We start from the raw sequence: 19,434 nt of genomic DNA on the forward strand, positions 1-19,434 counted from the left end.
CAAAAGCTTGTACATAAGGCTACTACCTCTAGATCAGGCCAGCTAACTGGAAAGATGTACAACACTAATTCCTCGAGCAGTCTGCCTCAACCTAATATTTGTACGTAGTAAGAAGAGACTGAAGAACAGATACATTAAGATTAAAGAAAAAAAAAAAAACCAAAACCAAAAACCAACCAATCACCTACAAATGCATTTGAAAGTGGTAAACATATATACTTCTCACTGTTTAGTTCATTTTCATTTCATATCAGCAGCTTCAGGCATGCTAGGATCACCCATCCATAAGTCTAGATGATACCACATACAAAGTGTTTCATATTCATAAGACAAAATAGATCATCTAATAAAATAAAAAAGTATACATAGCCATTGACAATGAAATTAGACACCTGGTTTTTGTACCTGACTTCTGTGCTCTATGGAGTTAGATTCCTTCCCAGACTTGAGCTCTAATGGCATTATCCTAGACTGTACTCCGGGCTGGCGATGGATTTTCACTCTGGCTGTAACATCAATCTTTCCCTTCAACCCAAACCTGGGAGACCAGATATTCTCTTCAATGTCTAAGATATCTACAACTTCTATCTTACAAGACAAATCTTCTGGTTTTTCACCACTTGACCTAGGAAGAAAATTAAGTTGGAAGTTAAGTTTCCCTTATTTCTTACTATTGAAATATTAAAATGTGTTGTAATTAAATATTTATGGCTTTGCAATATAGGCGCTCTTTAGGCACTAACTTTATATCTAAAGTGCATTGAGTCTCACTCAAACTCTCTTCCCATTAACAGAGGAACCATCATACCAGAAAGCTATTTTAAATTGCACATTGGCATGTAATTTTGCTAATCATCCAAATTTCAAAGTAAAAAAAAAATATTTTCAACTATTTTTAATAGTTTTTGATCTCTTCTGAATAACCACACTCTAAAATACTTTGTTTCTTAAAGTTTAATGATATACACTGATTTTAACATATAAAGATTTTACTCAGACCTGCCATTTCACCAAAACTTTCACACCTTATGGCTATTAACAGCAAGAAGCCATAAAAAAGAGCTTAGCAGCAGTTAAGTAAAATCAACATTTCACTGGTAAACTGTTATCTTAGTGAAGAATTACATTTCATTAATAAATAATTTCACATTCTGATTTGTAGTCTTGCACATACCTACAGTAATCATAGAATCATAGTCTCCTATGATTTGGGTTTGGGTTGGAAGGGACCTTAAAGATCATCTAGTTCCATTCCGCCCTCCCTGCCACAGGGAAGGACGCCTTTCACTAGACCAGGTTGCTCAAAGCCCCATCCAACCTGGCCTGTAACTTCTAATTTAGTAGATCAAATATGCTTGCTTTTCTAATTACTAAAATTTCTATTTTGTACTACCTTGTTCACAAAGATTTTAAGATCACTGGGATTTTTGTATCAGTTCACCCTGAACTGACAAGATATCTAAAGTCTTCCCTAGTGCTCACATTGGCAGCTAAACATGCAGCACTCAAGATTAGCTATTTTGCCTCTGAGGCCATGAATTAGCTCCATATGCAAACAGATGTGCATAAAAAGCATTGATCTAAAAATGAAAGGTGAACCAAACAAGATACACGATGTAGAATAGTTTTAACTTTTAATTCTGGCTTCTTACAGTTTTAGTTGCATTTTATTTTGGTTAGCTGGATTGTGCATGAAGTCTTCTGCCCATTTAAAAAACGATGGCAAATACTCTTCCACTTCGTGCATTATTTCCGTTTGTCTCAGATTTAAATGATACCTAAAAAATAAAGCCATGCACATAAGGAGACAGAAATATTAGATTTGCTGCTGGTACTAACAAGATTTTTCACGAAATAGCAACAAGATTAATGGAAATAACTGTGAAGTTTTAATAGACATCTATAAATTGTAGATAATGGCAGATTCATTAAGGTTCAACTTGCTGATTTGTTCATAAAACTATAACTGAACAACCATCATAAAAGACAGAATACACTACGTTCATTCGTTCATTTCTGATGTAGCCTTCGAAATGTCAGGTCTAACTCAATGAAAGCATCAGCATAGTAGATGTGATGAAATGAAACTAATACCTAGACTGTAAAAAAGGGGTACCAGACTCATGCATTTTAAAATGGCTATTCCTATGCTTTATGTAAAATTGAAACCATTAAAAAAAAATAAAAAAGAAAAAAAAAATTGAAAAACGACCATTTGTTTTTTGTCTGAATATGATCTGCTGCTTGTTCTTCTCATACATTTTGACAGGCCTTAAACCATTTTAAATTTTAATTGGAAAGGAATCATGACCATCTACAGTTGCTACAGTTAGGAATACACAAAAAAGCAGAAGTCTCATTAAACAGAACCTAATTGAGTGGCATTAGATAATTCAGCGCTGGCATTCTACAATTCACTGGAAATAATGTCATTATTCTACAGCAATAGGGAAATACAAGCGAGTTTTGCACAAAAATGTTCATACAAGTGCAAATGACCACAGCCAGCAGATTTATGTAACTTACTTTTCAATCCTAACAATTAATAGCCTACACACAAAAAGAGGAATTGCAAATCATCAGTTCAGAGATGCACAGAGTGATACAAAAGGCTTTAAGTCATCTTAGAAGTCACAATTCAAAATGTCTACCTTCATAACAGAACTAGTGCAATAAATATTTTAATTAATTTTAATTTCCAACTCATCTGGGGCTAACAGATACTGACATTGCCCAACATGCAATCTGTAACAGTCTAGATATATGTTTGGCTTGGTTTTTTTTTACATGACTTAAATTACATTTTAATCAAATCTACATTTCTACCATCTCTGCAGAGAAAACAGGCTAAAGGTCCTCTAACAACTGAGCCATTAAATAACCTGACAAAGAATATGAAAATATCAGACACTCAATGCTTGGTCAGTCACAAGTTTCAAGTTCATCTCCTGAGGATCAAAATTAGTTATACTTATCACATTTAACTCTACTTTGGGAGATGCCTGGAAATTTAATGTTACAGGCACAAACACTCCAACCCGCTTGGCCTGAAAGAAAAAACACCCCACAAATACAGTTAATCCAGAAGCATAGTTCAGATCTACAGAAGTAGCTCAGCAGGGAAGGCAAATTACATTACAAAACAGGGAATTATCTTACTAAGAGATACCCAAGTTTCATTAAGCAAGGTTATTTGGCAGAACATTCTCACAATATTAGTGCTATGTTTTTTAAATTAGAACCTTATCTGCTAGTTCAAGTGCTCCTACCCTGTCTTCCAAACATAAAAGTCACCTGCAATACTACTTACATTTCTTTGAGATACTTTTGTCCATACACAATTTTATTTGCAAGTTCTTCTACTTTTTCTTGTGCCAAGTTATTTGTTACCGATTGCTGGAAAATTTCATGAAGAATTGTACCAACGAGTGTTTGGCGCGAACCAGAATCTGAGCCCTGCAAGAGATGTTACATAACACATGTATATACACGAAGATTCACACCCACTTCATGCCAACTTTTCTATAAAGTTTCCTAGTTTTATTTGCTTCATATGACGGACTGCACTTATTTAATTCTGAGACCATTAGAGCTGTCACTTCACTAATATCTATCCAAATGTGACTGTGAAAACAGACAGATTGAAATGGGTCTCTCCCTCTTTACCTCATTTTTATCCGAACCCTGATAATGTTAGGATACAATCATTATGTGACTGACAGGTGAGAAAGAAAGATTAAAATCAGTTTTGAGCAAGTTTTGCCTGTGGGTAGTATTAATATTAGTATTTCCTAATGCAAATACTCTTACAATCTTACAGATACTATCTTTTTGTATGAAGCAGTTCCCTGAGTGTTACCAACTCACACAGAATTATTCCAAGTATCACCAAAATGGCTCAGAAACCCATGTAACCATCACGAGGATTGGGCTCTGTACTCATAAGAATTGAAAGTGGTACTAAGTTATGACCTCTGCACAAGCCACCACCAAACAACCGGAAATCTAATCACTATGGTTTAAGTACTTACTGGTATATTTTACAGACCTGGCACTTGTGGGTTGCACTCACAACTGGTGGATGGCATTATTCCAGAGTCAGGACCCTGCATTGTCCTTTCCAAATGATTAGTTTGTTCCTATTACCCCTCTAATGAAGGGCTGACACCATTTCACAGTCTTCTCCTGTGCTTTAATCTTCTTGTTTCAGTCACAGGCTCCCAGTCAGCCCATGTACACTTCATCATGATTCTCTGGCCCATTTGGATTTATATTCCTACCACATCTGGAAGTTTTCCTCAGCTGAAACTGGCAGCTGTGGCTTCTCTGCCATCCATATATCAGTGCCGATACTATCACAAGAAACTTTTCCTGTTTCCAAGTTCTAGCAGCTGGATTCAGATTACAGAGTCAGCCACACCAATTCTTAACTGAAATGGCTGATTTTTTCAGATGCTTCTAACTTGGCAAAGCGTGGCTATGCATTCATATGGTTAACAAGAGGCAGATCCCTCACAAGGGATTCACATCCACCCAAAATATGCCAAGAAATTATCAAAAAGTTGCCAGAATTTTAAGTGGGAAGACCTTTTTTTTTTGTCCCATTATCTATATTAAGAATATAGAGTTATTTCAGCCACAATTCTCAAAAAAACAAGTTAAATGAAACACACAGTTTCCGTTCTAAGTTATTCCACTGTAAACATGAAGAATAGCTAATAACAACATTTTGCAACACAGCATCTCAGCCAATTTAATATTGGACTAAACCACCAGTCTCAATGGAACAGTAACCCATTAATACACTTGATGCTTTGGAATAAACACTTACCCTAAACCTTTCACTCAGCACTGCTCTTCTTACGCAGCGAATACTATTTGATATCGTAGTGCCAGAAAGCAGCAAATCTGGGTAAAGAACCAGGTATCCAGACTGTTCATCTATGACCCAGGTACCAGAGCTACACTCGCCTTCTAAATGAATTATGTCTCCTGGAACAACTGGAACAGACTCCCTAAAATGTAATACATTTGAACAATCATTTGCAAGCTATGGACACAATGTATTAGAAATTATATGTTACCATAGCAGATTCAACATACTTTGAAACAGGTTATTGTGATTTTTAAGAAGTTGACCTAAATAAATTCTGAAAGTGAGTAAAGAAATTTTTACTGACAAAACTTTAATAATTTTGAATACTGGATCATACATCAGGACAGCCTGAATGTATGGAAATCCTGTTGACTTCATCGTTCCAGATCTATGTATTGAGCCATTTCAGCATCTTTATGTTTTACTTTGGCATACCACTTCTGCATTACACAAGATCTACTTGTTTTAGTTAACAATTCTAATTGCTTCAGAAGCTCAGCAAAATCTAAAAGAAAAAAAAAAGAAAAAAGCAGTGCTAAGTAGCATATTCACACCCACATGTTTCAGAAGACTAAGCTAGTCTTTTCTTCTGTAACACACCAGGCAATCAATACACAAACATCTAAATTAAATTCCTATCCTTACTTGAAAAAACTTCTGCAGGAGAGCTCAAGCTAAGACGATTTTAACAGACTGTATAAAACCTCATGTTTTACAGGCACAGCTTTGTACATTTATATGTATAAGGTTACATCATTTAGCAGAACACTTTAATTGTTGCAAGGCAACACTTAAATAGCCTGCTTAGAGTTTATTGTCTTGTTTGTTAGTACAAAGAGATTAAAATTTCAAGGTAGCAATATCCACTCAACACAAGATACATGACATCAGTTGTCTCAAGGTGAATATCCATTACACTAATATACTGGTAATATTGCATTAGATACAGGTTATTTCAAGATTTCATATCACTTTTAGGACTCATCTCAAAGCTAACACAAAGAAAATTCACGTAATAACCCAGTATTTCATCCTCTTTTCAGACATCTACATTTCTGTATGGATTACCAGCCATTCCTAAGAATGCACAGTTCTGTATCTCGCAGTGACTGAGATGCTGTAATTGTCAAGTGTTTCTCAGGATCACTTCCATTTCTCTGTATTACACTGACTTCCAACACACAGTATCTGTTGTTCAACCCATTCTTAAGTATTGTGTCAGGGAAGTTGGTTGCTTTCTTCTGAAAACTGAATTAACAAATCATTACAAAGACATAACATGATTTGAAAACAGGCAACCCATATACAAGAAGTGGGAAAGCTTCAAGCATAAATGCAACTTTAACCCTCTGCAATTTTTATATACATTTAGTGTGGTTTTTTAGTTCTAAACAGGTAAAGCATCACATTGTCTCTTGGATGACATGGATGAAAAACAAGCATTTGGACATATAAAAGACAAGGAAGGACACATAAAGTTGCTATTTACTGCAGCTAATGCTTCCTTTTGGTGCCCATATATCCATATTCATTCATAGGTTAACTACAACTATACTGCAAACCCTGTATTGCGAGAAAGCTTGGATCTCCCCGAACACTGTAAAGCACACGAGAATTCCCACAATCACCCAAGTACCTCAAACAGAGCAAGCTAGCTTTTTCCCCCCCTCAACCTAAAGTTAATTAGAAAACTGGTATTCAAAGTTCAGTTCCCCTCTGGCCAATAGCCAAAATTTCAGACAGAGAGGCCAGGCCAGCCACTCTCCCGACACAGACCGATGTCTGCCGGAGCTCCGAATAACTCGCTGAGCAGCGGCGGGTTCCTCTCACCGACTATTCCGGGCACTCCCGAACGCTTCCCACCTCTCCCCAACGAAGGCCTGTGCCGCCCCGGCGGCCCTCAGGAGTCGCCCCCCGGGCCCGGAGCGGCAGAGCAGGCCGCCAGGCACTCCCCGCGCGTCACGCTTTACATTTCAAACCTCCCGCGCTCGCGGCCGCGCCACTCGGCTGTTACCTCTCTGCCATGAGCGGGTCCTCAGCTACGTACGGCTCGTTCGGCCTCAGGCCCACAGCTAAGCTCCACAGCCCAGCCCCGACACGAACACGAAAGTAAACGCAAACCGCCCGCCCCCCCCCCCAACCCCGTGCCTCACACAACAGCCCCACGTCCCGCTAAGGCGCAGGCGCAGTACAGCCGCACTCCCCGCCCGCCTCTGGAGAAGCCCCGCCCCTCGCCCGTCCCAGGTCGACCACTGGCGGGGGGCGAGCTAGCGCAGCCAATGGGGAGGCTGACTGGAGGGCGGTTCTTCGCAGAGGCGGCAAGCGGGGTTGAAGGCGCGAAGTGGCGCGCGGCTGCCCCAGCCGCTGCCGCAGGGGCGGGGCCCGCGCCGTGAGGGGGCGTGAGAGTGCCCTGGCGCCTGTGGCGGTCACGTCCGCGGGACAGGGTAGGTCTCAGCCCCACCTGTCGTTATTTTAGGTGTCAAGCGCTGTTACAACCGCGGCCCCTCTTCTGGTACCAGTGCAGTAGTTTGAGGTAAAATTAGATATGCTTTTTGCTCCCAGCTGCTTATGGGTGAATCTCAACCTGAGGGTTGAATTTTTTTCCTCTGATAAGAAGTTGTTATGTTCAAAGCTGATACTCCCTGACAGACAGAGGCTTTCTGCGGCAGTACAGAAGCATCAGATACACGGGTTTTTTTGGTTTTTATTTTTTTTGCACCACAAAACCACTTCTTCAGCAAAGGAATCTGGATCTGAGACCATCACTTTTAGCAAAGATTGAACGACTCTGGTATTATGTCTCTTCTTAGTACAGCAGTATCACTTTTCTGTAGTTCAAATGAAAATTATGTATTAAGAGTTCGTATCTCATTAATGCAGCCAAACACTGGGAAACAGCATTGAGGCTCTAGTCCTGCAAAGACAACAGTTTTGGACAGTGATTGGACATCCCAACACAAGGAACAAGCCTGAATTTTAAAAGGTAAGAATATACTTCAATTAGCACCTTCACTTTTCTTTGGGATAGTGCCAAAATACATGCAGTAGAATACATTCATGTTGCTTTCCATTGCAGAACCTCTAGTATGAGCTTACTTGTAATTTAATAATTATGCAGCAATACTATCAAATGCACAGTCACAGAATTTGGTATGATATTAAGAGATTACATAAATACTTTGTTCACTGGATAACCTTGTGTTCTGCAGTCTCTTTGTTGCCTATACTTCTCTCATACACTAAAAAGGAAATATTTTAACAGAATATGGTTATAGAAGTTCAAAATATGCTTTAAATATATTTATATATTAAGTTAGCTGTTTTATAAGTTTTGTAAGTTTTTTAAGTTAGTTAACAATCTAGGCAGTCCAGGGAATCTCTACAGAGAGTCTGTGAAATCCAGAAAAATACCAAACCTTACTTCAGTACCAAAAGTTGCCCTGAAGTGTTCAGGCTACAGCTTTTTAAATTCTTTCTGGAATCACTAGTTGAGAAAAATGTTCTTAAAATTTGAAGATGCATCAGCATTCTCCAAGTTTGAACTGTGTAAATTCTGGAATTTATTGTAAAAAAAAAAAAAAAAACAAAAAACAAAAACCTGTTATCACAAGATAATTAAATTTATTCCTTCCAATCCTGTGACAAACGGAGTGAACGATCTATACTTACCAACAGTTAACATGCTTTATATGCCCTTATTTTTTAGGCCATACATTGAATCATAGAAATCTATGAGGGGAACCTACAGCTGTGTCTTCCCCAGCACCTGACTCAGTAATATATATTTGCCTGCTGCCACCCCAGGTAGCAAGTTTATTCTTAAGATAAGCTAAACTGGGATTAAATTTACCTTGCATCAGATCTAGCAAGCGTGCAGCCACAGTGTGAGCTGATTCAGTAAGGCACTACCAATAAAATCCATTAATTTCTTTTGGTGGGTTAACCTCTCATCAGAACAGTGAAAGCACCATGGTATGTAGTCAACCTACCCTGGATGAGGCAAAATGTCAAACAGCACCCAAAGGTTAAATAGCAGAACAAAACAGTACAAATGGCAGGAAAAGCCATCAACTTCCTGAACTGTTTTACTATGCAACTGTGCTAGCAATATGGTAAGAGAACATGTCAGATTCTGCCAACAGGAGTGGAAAGGAGGAGAGTACAGGAAACCTACCTCAGACCAGTAAGCATCCCAAGATCCACCCTGAGGATGCTCAGGGACAGTCTATCACTCACATCACTGACACAGAGATCTCAGTTGAACAGACTCACTCATACTAATTGCACAGAATAAAAACACAGTTAAGTACCAAGCAGAAAGGACAGAGATCTTTTCTTTTATGCCTGTTTTTATTGAGCAAATATAGTTGTTTTGAGGTGCAAACAGAAAAGGCGGCTTATAGTAAGTGCCTTCAGCACTAGTTTTTTTTAGTGAAAGAGGGAAGGAATTTGAAGAGTCAACAGAATTTGTCCACTTTGAGGTCTCACCTCATTTAAATGAGCAACGAAAAACATCTGGAGAATACTAGTAATAAAATAAATACAAAAACATTGGAATTAATCAGTGTTAAAAAAAAACCATTCAAAGTACACGAAACTTTTGTGTGTAATGACTGTAAACTGCAACATTGGTCACATATAAACACCTTGGTTACAGCAGGCAAAATTTTCAATTCTAAGAATGTGGAGATGAAGTATAGAGTTTATTGTAAAGACACAATGTTTAATCACTGCACACAAACTCCCCTAAGACTGAGATTTTCAACACATATCATGGATAAGCCTCTATGAGACTGTCTTAAGTGAAAGAGTCCTGAAATGGTGAGGATTTCTTTTCTACTTTTATGTTGAAGAGTATTGGAAATAGGTGGGTTTAAGAGAGTTTAAAAATATTACCCAAGGCCAATTCTTAAAAAAAAAAAAAAAAAAAAAAAAAAATCACTGGATAGAACTATTACTTCTATCTAACTATTATGATACAGATTTATAGGAAAGAAAGATAAAATCAGATATTCAGGCCCCTTCCATTTGCTGAAAAAGTAAACAGAAAAAGTAATTAGAAAGTATGTGATTAAGGTATAGAAATGAGCTTTGCTGGACCCTAATCTTGTACTTCTTACTGTCTAAAATTAGATATTGCTTGTTCAGTACATTGAAAATACTGAAGAGACGAGGGGAGAAAAGTGAATAAATCAGTCTTTTTTTAATACAGTGAATTTAGCTCTACTGCATGGACTGTAAGACAAAAAAAAAAATCACTGTGATACTGGTTAGTTTTAAGTGAAACTAAAGATCAGATGAAAATTCTTATTTGTTGTCTCTTAATTAAGAATGACAATATTATGCAGATTTACCTACATGCATTCTTACTGTAATACATACAAATCACACAAACACATTAGTTCAAAAATTTTTATAAAATAAATTCAAATACATTTCATTTTCTGTCCACAGCTCCATTGTTAAATATCAAAGAAATACATAATTCTAAGAAACTGCGAAAAAAAAAAAAATTGAGCCACAAAAGTTGGTATTGAATACATAACTCAAGATCCAGTCTGCCAAATTTGTCAAGATGAAGCAAATCGATCTTAAACCATCCACCATTTAATATAACCATTACCAATTCTTGAAAGACACTGCTAAAATATTTACAATAAATAAATACCTTACATCACTTAAAGTAAATGCTTTACAGTTTCCTGAATCAAGTGAGTAAAATCAAAAGTACCAATGCAAATCATGTATAAACAAGTCTGTAAAATAATTCCCTCTACAAAAGGAATTGTAGAAGGAGGAAAACATGTAATAGTCTATTGCATACCATACTTTAGAAACAGTACATATACACATCTACTGACTTCAATACAATCTTCATTTTCTTTTCTTGCGCAAGAGGTTGAATATGGTCCATATGCTTAAATAAGTAAAAGCAGCAGCATGCAGTCATGTTTGTCACCATGTTTTAAGGTAGGGACAAACCTGTTTACACAAGCTAGTACTGTAAAGTATGTAAAATACTCAGCTGTCAATAAACTGAATCGAGAACATTCAGCTTCACAGAAGAGGTACAGAAATGCCTTGTAAGATTAGGCCCATACTAACTGCCTTAAGATCTTTTCTAGCACTTGTCACTGTAAAAGTTCCCCCTGCTTTTATTTGTGTAGATACAGCATTTTTCAGAACAGAACGTATGCCAAGTAACCAGCTTCCAAATTACAAGATTTCTAACAATGTTAAATACAACTCATCATTCTTTCTTGAAATGGTTGAAGAGACTGTCATATGTACCAATCTGAAAACAGATGCATTGTTCTTGCATACAGAAAACTTGTGCAAAAAAGTAATGAAAAGATGCTTAAGTTCAGCTTCTACAGAGCTGGCAAGTATTTGAACATGAAAACCATTACATTTTGTTCAAATCAGTTTATTAAATTTAATTTTTAAAGAAGAACAGATGTCTAACTACTATCTTAAAAGGCAATATAACCATGTGTGTAACTCCTGGAATGGTGATAAAGCTAAATAACAGCTTGAAACCCGTATAAAATGTGGGTGTAATATTAAAACTGTGCAATTCTTAACATTGATCTAATGAAGCCTAGAAGATCAAGTGCATAAAAGTGTTTATAGCTAACTAATGTTTATTTTGATCTGTCTCCTGGTTTGACTCCAGGAAATTAACCACGTTTTGGCAAATAAAAATATCAGACAACAGCAGTTCCACAGCAACAGATAGCTTTTTTTTTTTTTTTTAAATCTTCAAGTAATTTACTCACCAATATAATTTAAGGACTGATAATGTAGTTTTACAGTAAAGTCTTCTAAAATACAAATCAGTTGAGATGCAAGAATTGTTTCATAAGTTCATATGTGGTAAAAGCCACAGCCTGGGAAGGAATGCAACGAATGTAATTTAGAGATAAACCACGGTATAATCCTCTTCGTATTCCATGTTGTTGATACACATATTTCAGTGTCTGCACCATTGTACTGGAAAAGGAAAAACTCAACTCATTATTGGATACACATTTCAATAGTCAAAATCACTACAAGACACTTGTTACACTTGGTTCTTAAAGAGATCTGTGGAGAAAACCCTATGGGACTTCATATAGTAAAGCATTATAGACTTTTTAGGACTTAGAACACAGCCTCAGCTTCTGCAAGAAATTTGGGCAATTTGGGAATTGGAAAGAGGGCAGTGCAATCCCATCTAAAGAAGTTTAAGTCTGAAAACACCTGCCCTAATAGACACACTCCGACATTTTACACCAGAATGGCTATACATCTTCTGTTGTCTATCTGACAGGAAGAAGTTGAGAAGCATCGATTCTTCTTACAAATATAATACAGAGTAATAGAAACATAGCATTGCTCAATGTAGCACATACTTCTTGCACTAAAGATCAGTATTTAGGCTTGCATCCCATTCTCTTTCTTTGAGCACTTGATCATACTACCCATCCTTCTGAAGTTCTGCATAGAAAGTTTCTGTTTAGCTCTCTGTGGAGCTTCGTCCACAATGACAAAAAGCTAGTATTGTCTCTCAAAAGAGAAATGCTAAAATTTGTTATGGATATATTTGACCTTATTGAAAGCAGAATTTGCTTTGTGTATGCAAGAACAGTTTTCCTCACATACTTACATTGAAACTGAGCAAATGAGTGTTAAATGCAAAACAATGTAAAAATCTGCAAGGTGCTCAATATTTCCAAGCTGTTTGAGAACAGCTTCCATATGCCTCAAAGCTTCAAGGTTTCCTACTTGTTTTGTAATCTCCTCCTCTCTCTATATATATATGCCTACCCTCCTTCAAGGCACAGCTCTCTCCAATCATGGTCACAACAATACTGTTAAATTGGGAAGCCTCATGTCTGTAAAAGTAGCTCTCACAAATGCAGAAAGTAAAACTCCAATAAAAATTAATACATTTTTATTTTAAAAGTATCTGGAGTGGAAAACAGGCAAGGGGGGGAGGGATTTAAGGCTGCCAAGGAAAACAGAATGTCAGCTTTCACAGTAAGCAACATATAGGTTTGTTTATTAAAGGTCACCAAGACAGACTACTGTTACTAAGATCCAATTCATCATAGAGGAAATTCACAGTTAATCACGCTGGATTTAGACATGCAATTCAACAAAATTGAAAGTAACCAAGATAAAACTGCTCTGGAATTTAATTTTATTGAGGCAATTTAAAGCTTAGGAAGTTTTTCTAGATGAGAGCTGGTTTAATCCTATGATTTTTAGGATATGGTACTTCTGTTTCTACTAGAGGAACCCCAATGTGTGGGGTGTGGGACATTACCACCAATGCAAGTAAAGTCAAATAAATATTGTGTAGAATCATCTTATGGAACAGATTCTGCACCATTAACAAACACTTTTAAACATTTAGTTTCAGTAGCAGCATGCAGTCTCTCAGCGATCCTGCTGATATTAAAAGAAGACATCGCAAGTTGAGTTAATGCAAAAAAAAGGTTACTAATACAAACGCAGTATTAACAACACAAGTGCTGTTGTGATTTCAATTATTTTCTAACCCCAGAATGATAATGGCAGCTTTGGCCTGTGTGGAAACTTACTCATTAAAAGAACGAAGAAATCAACACCACAGTAGTTTAGGGGGTTTTGTTTTGTTACTTTCAAATTTTAAAACTCAGAATTTAACTTTGCTCAGACATCTAAGAATTCCATTATTATGGATGAAAAGAAAATACTTACAGGCACTTTTCAGAGTCTGGGAGAACTGCTCCTAACTGCATCCGCCTACGAGTTACATCAAGGGGATATCTACAGAGAAGATATTTGAACAGCAGTTCAATCAGAGATATGTGATGACTATATGAATATTGTTTAAAAAAAGAATACAAAGAAGTCCACGAGCAACCTCCAAGCTCCCTTTTCAGGGAGTCACGAATCTCGCTGAAATTCCCAACAGAGCTGAAAGTTCTCCAAAAAAGGGAGACTTCCCCTATACAACCAAAAGGAGCAAATCACATCTCTTAATATATTCCATTTGGCATGAGTAAGGAAGACACATGGAGCTCAGATGAGAGTATTAAACAGTCTGTAAAACGCTGGAGAGAGAATCAAAAATAAGATTGACAGTTTAAGGATTAACAGAAAATTAATTTGTAATGCAGTGATTTAGTGAAAAATTGATGCCATATAAGTCGATTAAATTAATTTATTTTATGGACAAAATAAAACATGACAAGGATGGCATGAAAATGGAGAAAGCAGGCAAAGTAATTTAAAAAATGCCAAATAAAATACCTAAGACTTGTTTTTTCTTTTTTTTTTTTTTTTTTTTGTTTTTGTTTTGTTTGTTCTATGGCTTCATAGGTTACATTGTTTTGAAAATAAATTCGAGTAATAAAATTCTGCAAATTATATTTATGGTCAGAATTTCATAGCTTACCAAACAAGATTCCAACTGATTTTAGGAGATCTGTCTGAATTTGTTTAATTGACTCAATTCATATATCTTTAAAGACCCTGAAGATTAAACAGATATTTAGTAAATTAAACAGTAGGAAATAACTGAATTCCAGTGTCTGACTGACCTGATTTTAAAAAGTCACTAATAATTAGACTTACATAAAATCATATTCGCAGATACAAGATGCTTTAGAATGAATGGCTACATACGAAAGCAAACAAACAGCCCCATAAACAATACCCAAACTTACGATATCGTCTGAGCTATTGCTCCAGCTATGCCACCACACAGCAGATTTACATGTGTTTTCAAAACTAAGACATCAGGATTATCTAATGAAGGCCGTCCAAGCAAGTTAGGTGCTTGAGCAAGTCCAATGCTCTTTAAGGTACCAAAGGTGAAAAATGAAAAACCTAAAAGGAAATTTAATGTACTTTCATAAAAAAAAGCAAACTATTTGTCGATGCATCATCATATTAAACAAAAAGCTGCAATTACAAAATTAAACTATTTTCCAATTCTTTTAGAAGTTTTTCTTCAGCAGAAAGAAATAAGACAAATAATATTTTGAACTTCTACACTAATTTCTGTCCAAATGAAATCAGTGTTTATAATTAACAGTAAAAGAATTCTTTAAATAAGACAGACTGAGGGTTTTAAATTACTGGATTGCTTAGGAGTTAAGAGTAACTCCTAAGATCTTTTTAAATGAAGAAAATCTTTCATCTTTTTATTACACGTGTTGTTTAGCTGGGCAGTTCTGACGTTCCTCCATTCCACATGGCTTTAGGTTGTCTAAGTAGTTACATGGAAGTCACCAGGAGATGGAGCCAATACAGAGGCTCTGGATCTCCACCCATAGAGCTCTCTGCTTTCTCATGATCTCCCCGTTTGAGAAAAAAGTATCTTAAGTGCTTTCTTGTGGGAAAACTGGGAAGCAGAAGAGAAAGAACCACTATTTCACCTCTCTCTCTCTTACCTCCAAGTTTCAGAAAAGCTAGGCTTTGCCTATTGAAAATGCTTTAACAGACATCGATCGATTCTAGATTAAGACTGCAAAGTTGCAAATGCTTTTACTGGCCTCTCCTCTCCATTCAGTAAAAACCCGAATCTTTTATTTTAACAGAAGCTAATTAACTAGGTGTACAAATGCATTATGTAAATTTAGTAGTGCACATAACTGCTGAAGGACTGCCACGTTCTGTTTTTAACTTACCTGCATATGGCGCCATTCCTACAATAGTTGGCATCAGCCCTCTGTAGAACCCACGAAAACCACCTTCCTTTGAAAGAAAAATACAAGTACATTTTTGGCAAGAAATACAACAGGTATCTTAAAAAGTTATATGACTGTTCATACAAATTCACATGACAGCAATCTGATTAGCATCATCTAGCACAAAGGAGCTAAAATCAAATTCCATTTCTTCAGCCTGAAGAATTGAGAGAACTGCTGCCTGGCTCCACAGGATATACAGAAGTGAAAATGAAGAAGAAAAATCTATATCCAATAGCATAATCTGAGACATTTCTGCATTATACATATCCCTTCTCCCCAATTTTTTTTTAATCATTATTACTTGTTCTTGAAAAGCAACTCCTCTCTGCTGTTTTTGAGCTCCCACTTATGTAGTCTTCTGCATCTTAGCAGCCTAAGTAGAAGCATCTAGATAATTTTTTACATTAAAAAAATTCAATGTGCTCACAATGAAGTCATGTTATTTTCCACCAAGCCACTATTTTCAATGCAGTGCAACATTCTTTAAAGAGCATACTTTGCTTTGACAGGACTGAAGATTAAAAGAAAAAATACCTTTGTGTAAATCATCTTGAATGCATGGATAATTCCCATGTACTTGTGTTCCCCTTTTACTTGGAACGCCAGACGAACTCTAACCATATCAAGAGGGTAAGTACAAATCACTGCTGTAATACCTTTATTAAAAACAAAAACAAAACAAGCAAACAAAACTCACCTACACCTTATCTGATTCTAGGATTATTTTGAAAATTAAAATTTCCTTTTGTGGCAGTGAATATAATAGCATATACAAATTGTTTTGTTAACAAAACACTTGAAGTCATTTACAATCAGCAAATAGGAACACTAACTTCAGCAACACATGAAGGATTTATGTTTATACTTTGTGTTCACTGAAGCGGCACACCTAGGCTTTGAATTTCCAAAGACTTACAGGCCTAACTGTATTCACACGAGCAATCTTATTTAAGTCCATGGCTCATAAGCATCAGGCTAGCCAAGTGCATCAGCTTTTCTGGATTGCAACCATGAAACCTAATCCAACCATATCTTACCCCAAAAAAAAAAAAAAAAAATCAAACCACTGAATTTACATGTTTAATTTCAAAAAGGTTGCGTCAGAATTCGATGTGATTACTGGATATAGACACATGTCTACTGCATCTGAAAATGCGAAATAGATTCTAATGACATTTAAGGGAAAGTCAGAGTGGTACTGATGAAGTGTACTTAGCTGCATTGCATTACTGCATTTTAACAGTTTATGTTAACACCAGCACTTCTGTTTTAAAACTCTGACCAAAAAAAACTTAAGATGCCAAAAAAATCAAATCTTGGGATTTATCCAGCTATGAGCTGCTTCAAAACTGATTAGATGCTGACCAACTTGTAATTTTGGAAACAGAACTCCAGTACATAGAACAACTCCTCTAACAGTTACCTGAATAACAAATTATTTCCTACGGCTAGTTTTTGAGGTAAACCACTCAATTGCTGACAAATAATTTGAAGGGAATAGTTAAAACTGTTTACTGAAAACAGAGGTAATTTCTGACAGTATACCACCATCACTTAAAAAAAAAAAAAAATACTAGGAAAAGGAGAAAAAGAAAGCAAAAACCTTAGTGTTTCCTAGCAGCCTCTCTGAATTAGTTAAACATTACCTTTAAAAACCAGTCCTACAGAAGATAAGCACACTTTTTATGCTGGCAGGAAATTACCATCTCCTCTTAAGTTTTAATAGTGCCTGAATGATACCTCTTCTTGTAGGTGTGTAATTTCTCCTCCTTTCCACAAGGTCAAACGAAAACCATAACAGGGAGGGGATAAAAAAATAAAACCAACAGAACCCAAACACAACACAATTCCACCAGCAAATAAACTCTTCACAGGAACATAATTCCTTTTTTTTTTTTTTTCCCCTTTCCCTTAAAATCCTCTAGCCGTGACTTCCAGGAAAAAATGGGATTTCTAATATCAGCCTCAAAATATGCTTTCTTGAAGCAACTGCAAGAGGCATTTTACTGCTTACTGTTCATATAAGCTAAACGTATATACAAGGAATCAAGGTTTCCTTCAGGACTCAGATGAGACACTATCCTTTCTGGGAAGAATGGTGATCAGTTTTGGGACATGAAATTATTCTGGTGAAATCTACAAAATTACTGATCTCTATTCCCTAATCATGAGTTATCAGAAATCAAACCACAGCATCTTAAGGCTGATTCCCTGTCTTGAGGAAGCAAAGTCCACCCCAAATAATGAGAGTTGAGCCAAAAATCTCTCCCATGGTTGGTTAAACAGGACAGAATTGGAAGTATCTCAACAGTTAAGAGATATATACTGCAATTCCCAGTGTCTGATCTGAATAATCACAGTAGGACAATGTAGCTCCTTTCCTCCTTTAAGGAATCATTTCAAAGCTAGCAGACTTTTTCCCCTGCAAATGCTGACTCAGAAGTCAAGGAAGTCAGAGAAAGACCATTCTTCACTTCCTGCATTGACCTACAGCACCTTTGATCACTCTTTGATCAAGATACTGGGTTACACAGACCTTTACTGAGACTTAGCATCAATGAAGCACAACAGGAATCAGTGTTCTCAATTTGCTTTCCAGGCTTTGGGAGATAACTATGAGATTAGCTGTATAATCTCATAGGGATTTATCTCATCTCCCTATTTCCCTACTATTCCTCCAATCTTAGTAATTTATTTTCTTTGGAAGTAAAAAATTGTCTGGAGGCAAGAAAAAAAAACCAAAAGGGTTTTTTTAAACCTGTATTTACAGAGATCAGATCCTGCAAACATATGCAAGAGGCAAGTTTTTACGATTTCTGTGTTCTGCTCTTCGTACTTTATCATTAACTATGTAGATCAAATTGAGTAGCACCGGCCAGTCTCACCTCTGCCCAGCAAGATCATGGAGCAGATTCTCCTGGAAACTATTCCATGGCACATGGAAAATGAGGTGATTGGTGATAGCCAGCATGGCTTCACTAAGGACAAATCGTGCCTGACAAATTTGGTGGCCTTCTACAACAGGTTGACAGCACTGGTAGATAAAAGAAGAGCAATTGACATCATCTACCTGGACTTGTGCAAAGCATTTGACATTATCCCACATGACATACTTCTTTCTAAATTGGAGAGGCATGGATTTGATGGATAGACTCGGTGGATAAGGAACTGGCTGGATGGTCACACTCAAAGAGGTCAACAACTTGATGTCCAAGTGGAGACCAGTAAGGAGTGGTGTTCCTCTGAAGTCAGTATTAGGACCAGCACTATTTAACATCTTTGCCAATGACATGGACAGTGGGATTGAGTGAACCCTCAGCAAGTGTGCTGGTAACACCAAGATGTGTGGTGTGGTTGACCTGCTGGAGGGAAGGGATGCCATCCAGAGGGACCTTGACATGCTTAAGAGGTGGGCCTGTGTGAACCTCATGAAGTTTAACAAGACCAAGTACAAGGTCCTACACCTCAGTTGCAACAATCCCAAGCACAAAGACAGACTGGGCAGAGAGTGGATTGAGAACAGCCCTATGGAGAAGGACTTGGAGGTGTTGGTGAACAAGAAGCTCAACAGGAGCCAGCAGTGCGTGCTCACAGCCCAGAAACCAATCGTATCCTGGGCTGCATTAGAAGAAGCGTGACCAGCAGGTCATAGAATAGTTAGGGTTGGAAAGGACCTTAAGATCTTCTAATTCCAACTCCCCTGGCATGGGCAGGGACACCACATACTAAACCATGTCACCCAAGACTCCATCCAACCTGGCCTTGAACACTGCCAGGGATGGAGCATTCACAACGTCTTTGGTCAACCTGTTCCAGTGCCTCACCACCCTC

The 19,434-nt window shown here is 37.1% G+C and overlaps 2 protein-coding genes across 11 annotated transcripts in view; both read right to left on the reverse strand.

Annotated features, from left to right (window-relative positions):
• The window catches only part of DNA2 (DNA replication helicase/nuclease 2), a 26,950-nt gene extending 19,964 nt beyond the window's left edge, over window positions 1-6,986 (reverse strand). For 2 of the 3 annotated variants that reach the window (XM_030486537.1, XM_030486536.1), the window contains exons 1-6: window positions 6,891-6,986; window positions 5,945-6,124; window positions 4,832-5,015; window positions 3,311-3,456; window positions 1,653-1,778; window positions 406-625 (exon numbers count right to left, since the gene is read on the reverse strand). In XM_030486537.1, coding sequence (XP_030342397.1) covers window positions 406-625; window positions 1,653-1,778; window positions 3,311-3,456; window positions 4,832-5,015; window positions 5,945-6,124; window positions 6,891-6,901 — 867 coding nt within the window. In that variant the 5' untranslated portion in view covers window positions 6,902-6,986. Of the gene's footprint in view, window positions 1-405; window positions 626-1,652; window positions 1,779-3,310; window positions 3,457-4,831; window positions 5,016-5,213; window positions 5,296-5,944; window positions 6,125-6,890 lie in introns of those variants that run through there. The other variant, XM_030486538.1, reaches the window with a different exon arrangement.
• The window catches only part of SLC25A16 (solute carrier family 25 member 16), a 23,598-nt gene continuing 9,329 nt past the window's right edge, over window positions 5,166-19,434 (reverse strand). For 4 of the 8 annotated variants that reach the window (XM_030486551.1, XM_030486550.1, XM_030486549.1 and 1 more), the window contains 5 exons: window positions 16,138-16,259; window positions 15,541-15,607; window positions 14,575-14,737; window positions 13,604-13,672; window positions 11,048-11,869 (listed from right to left, as the gene is read on the reverse strand). In XM_030486551.1, coding sequence (XP_030342411.1) covers window positions 11,713-11,869; window positions 13,604-13,672; window positions 14,575-14,737; window positions 15,541-15,607; window positions 16,138-16,259 — 578 coding nt within the window. In that variant the 3' untranslated portion in view covers window positions 11,048-11,712. Of the gene's footprint in view, window positions 6,125-10,274; window positions 11,870-13,603; window positions 13,673-14,574; window positions 14,758-15,540; window positions 15,608-16,137; window positions 16,260-19,434 lie in introns of those variants that run through there. The other 4 variants (XR_003991473.2, XM_030486548.2, XM_030486546.2 and 1 more) reach the window with 4 other exon arrangements.

Source organism: Strigops habroptila, chromosome 5, assembly GCF_004027225.2.
Source record: "Strigops habroptila isolate Jane chromosome 5, bStrHab1.2.pri, whole genome shotgun sequence".
NCBI lineage: Eukaryota > Metazoa > Chordata > Aves > Psittaciformes > Psittacidae > Strigops > Strigops habroptila.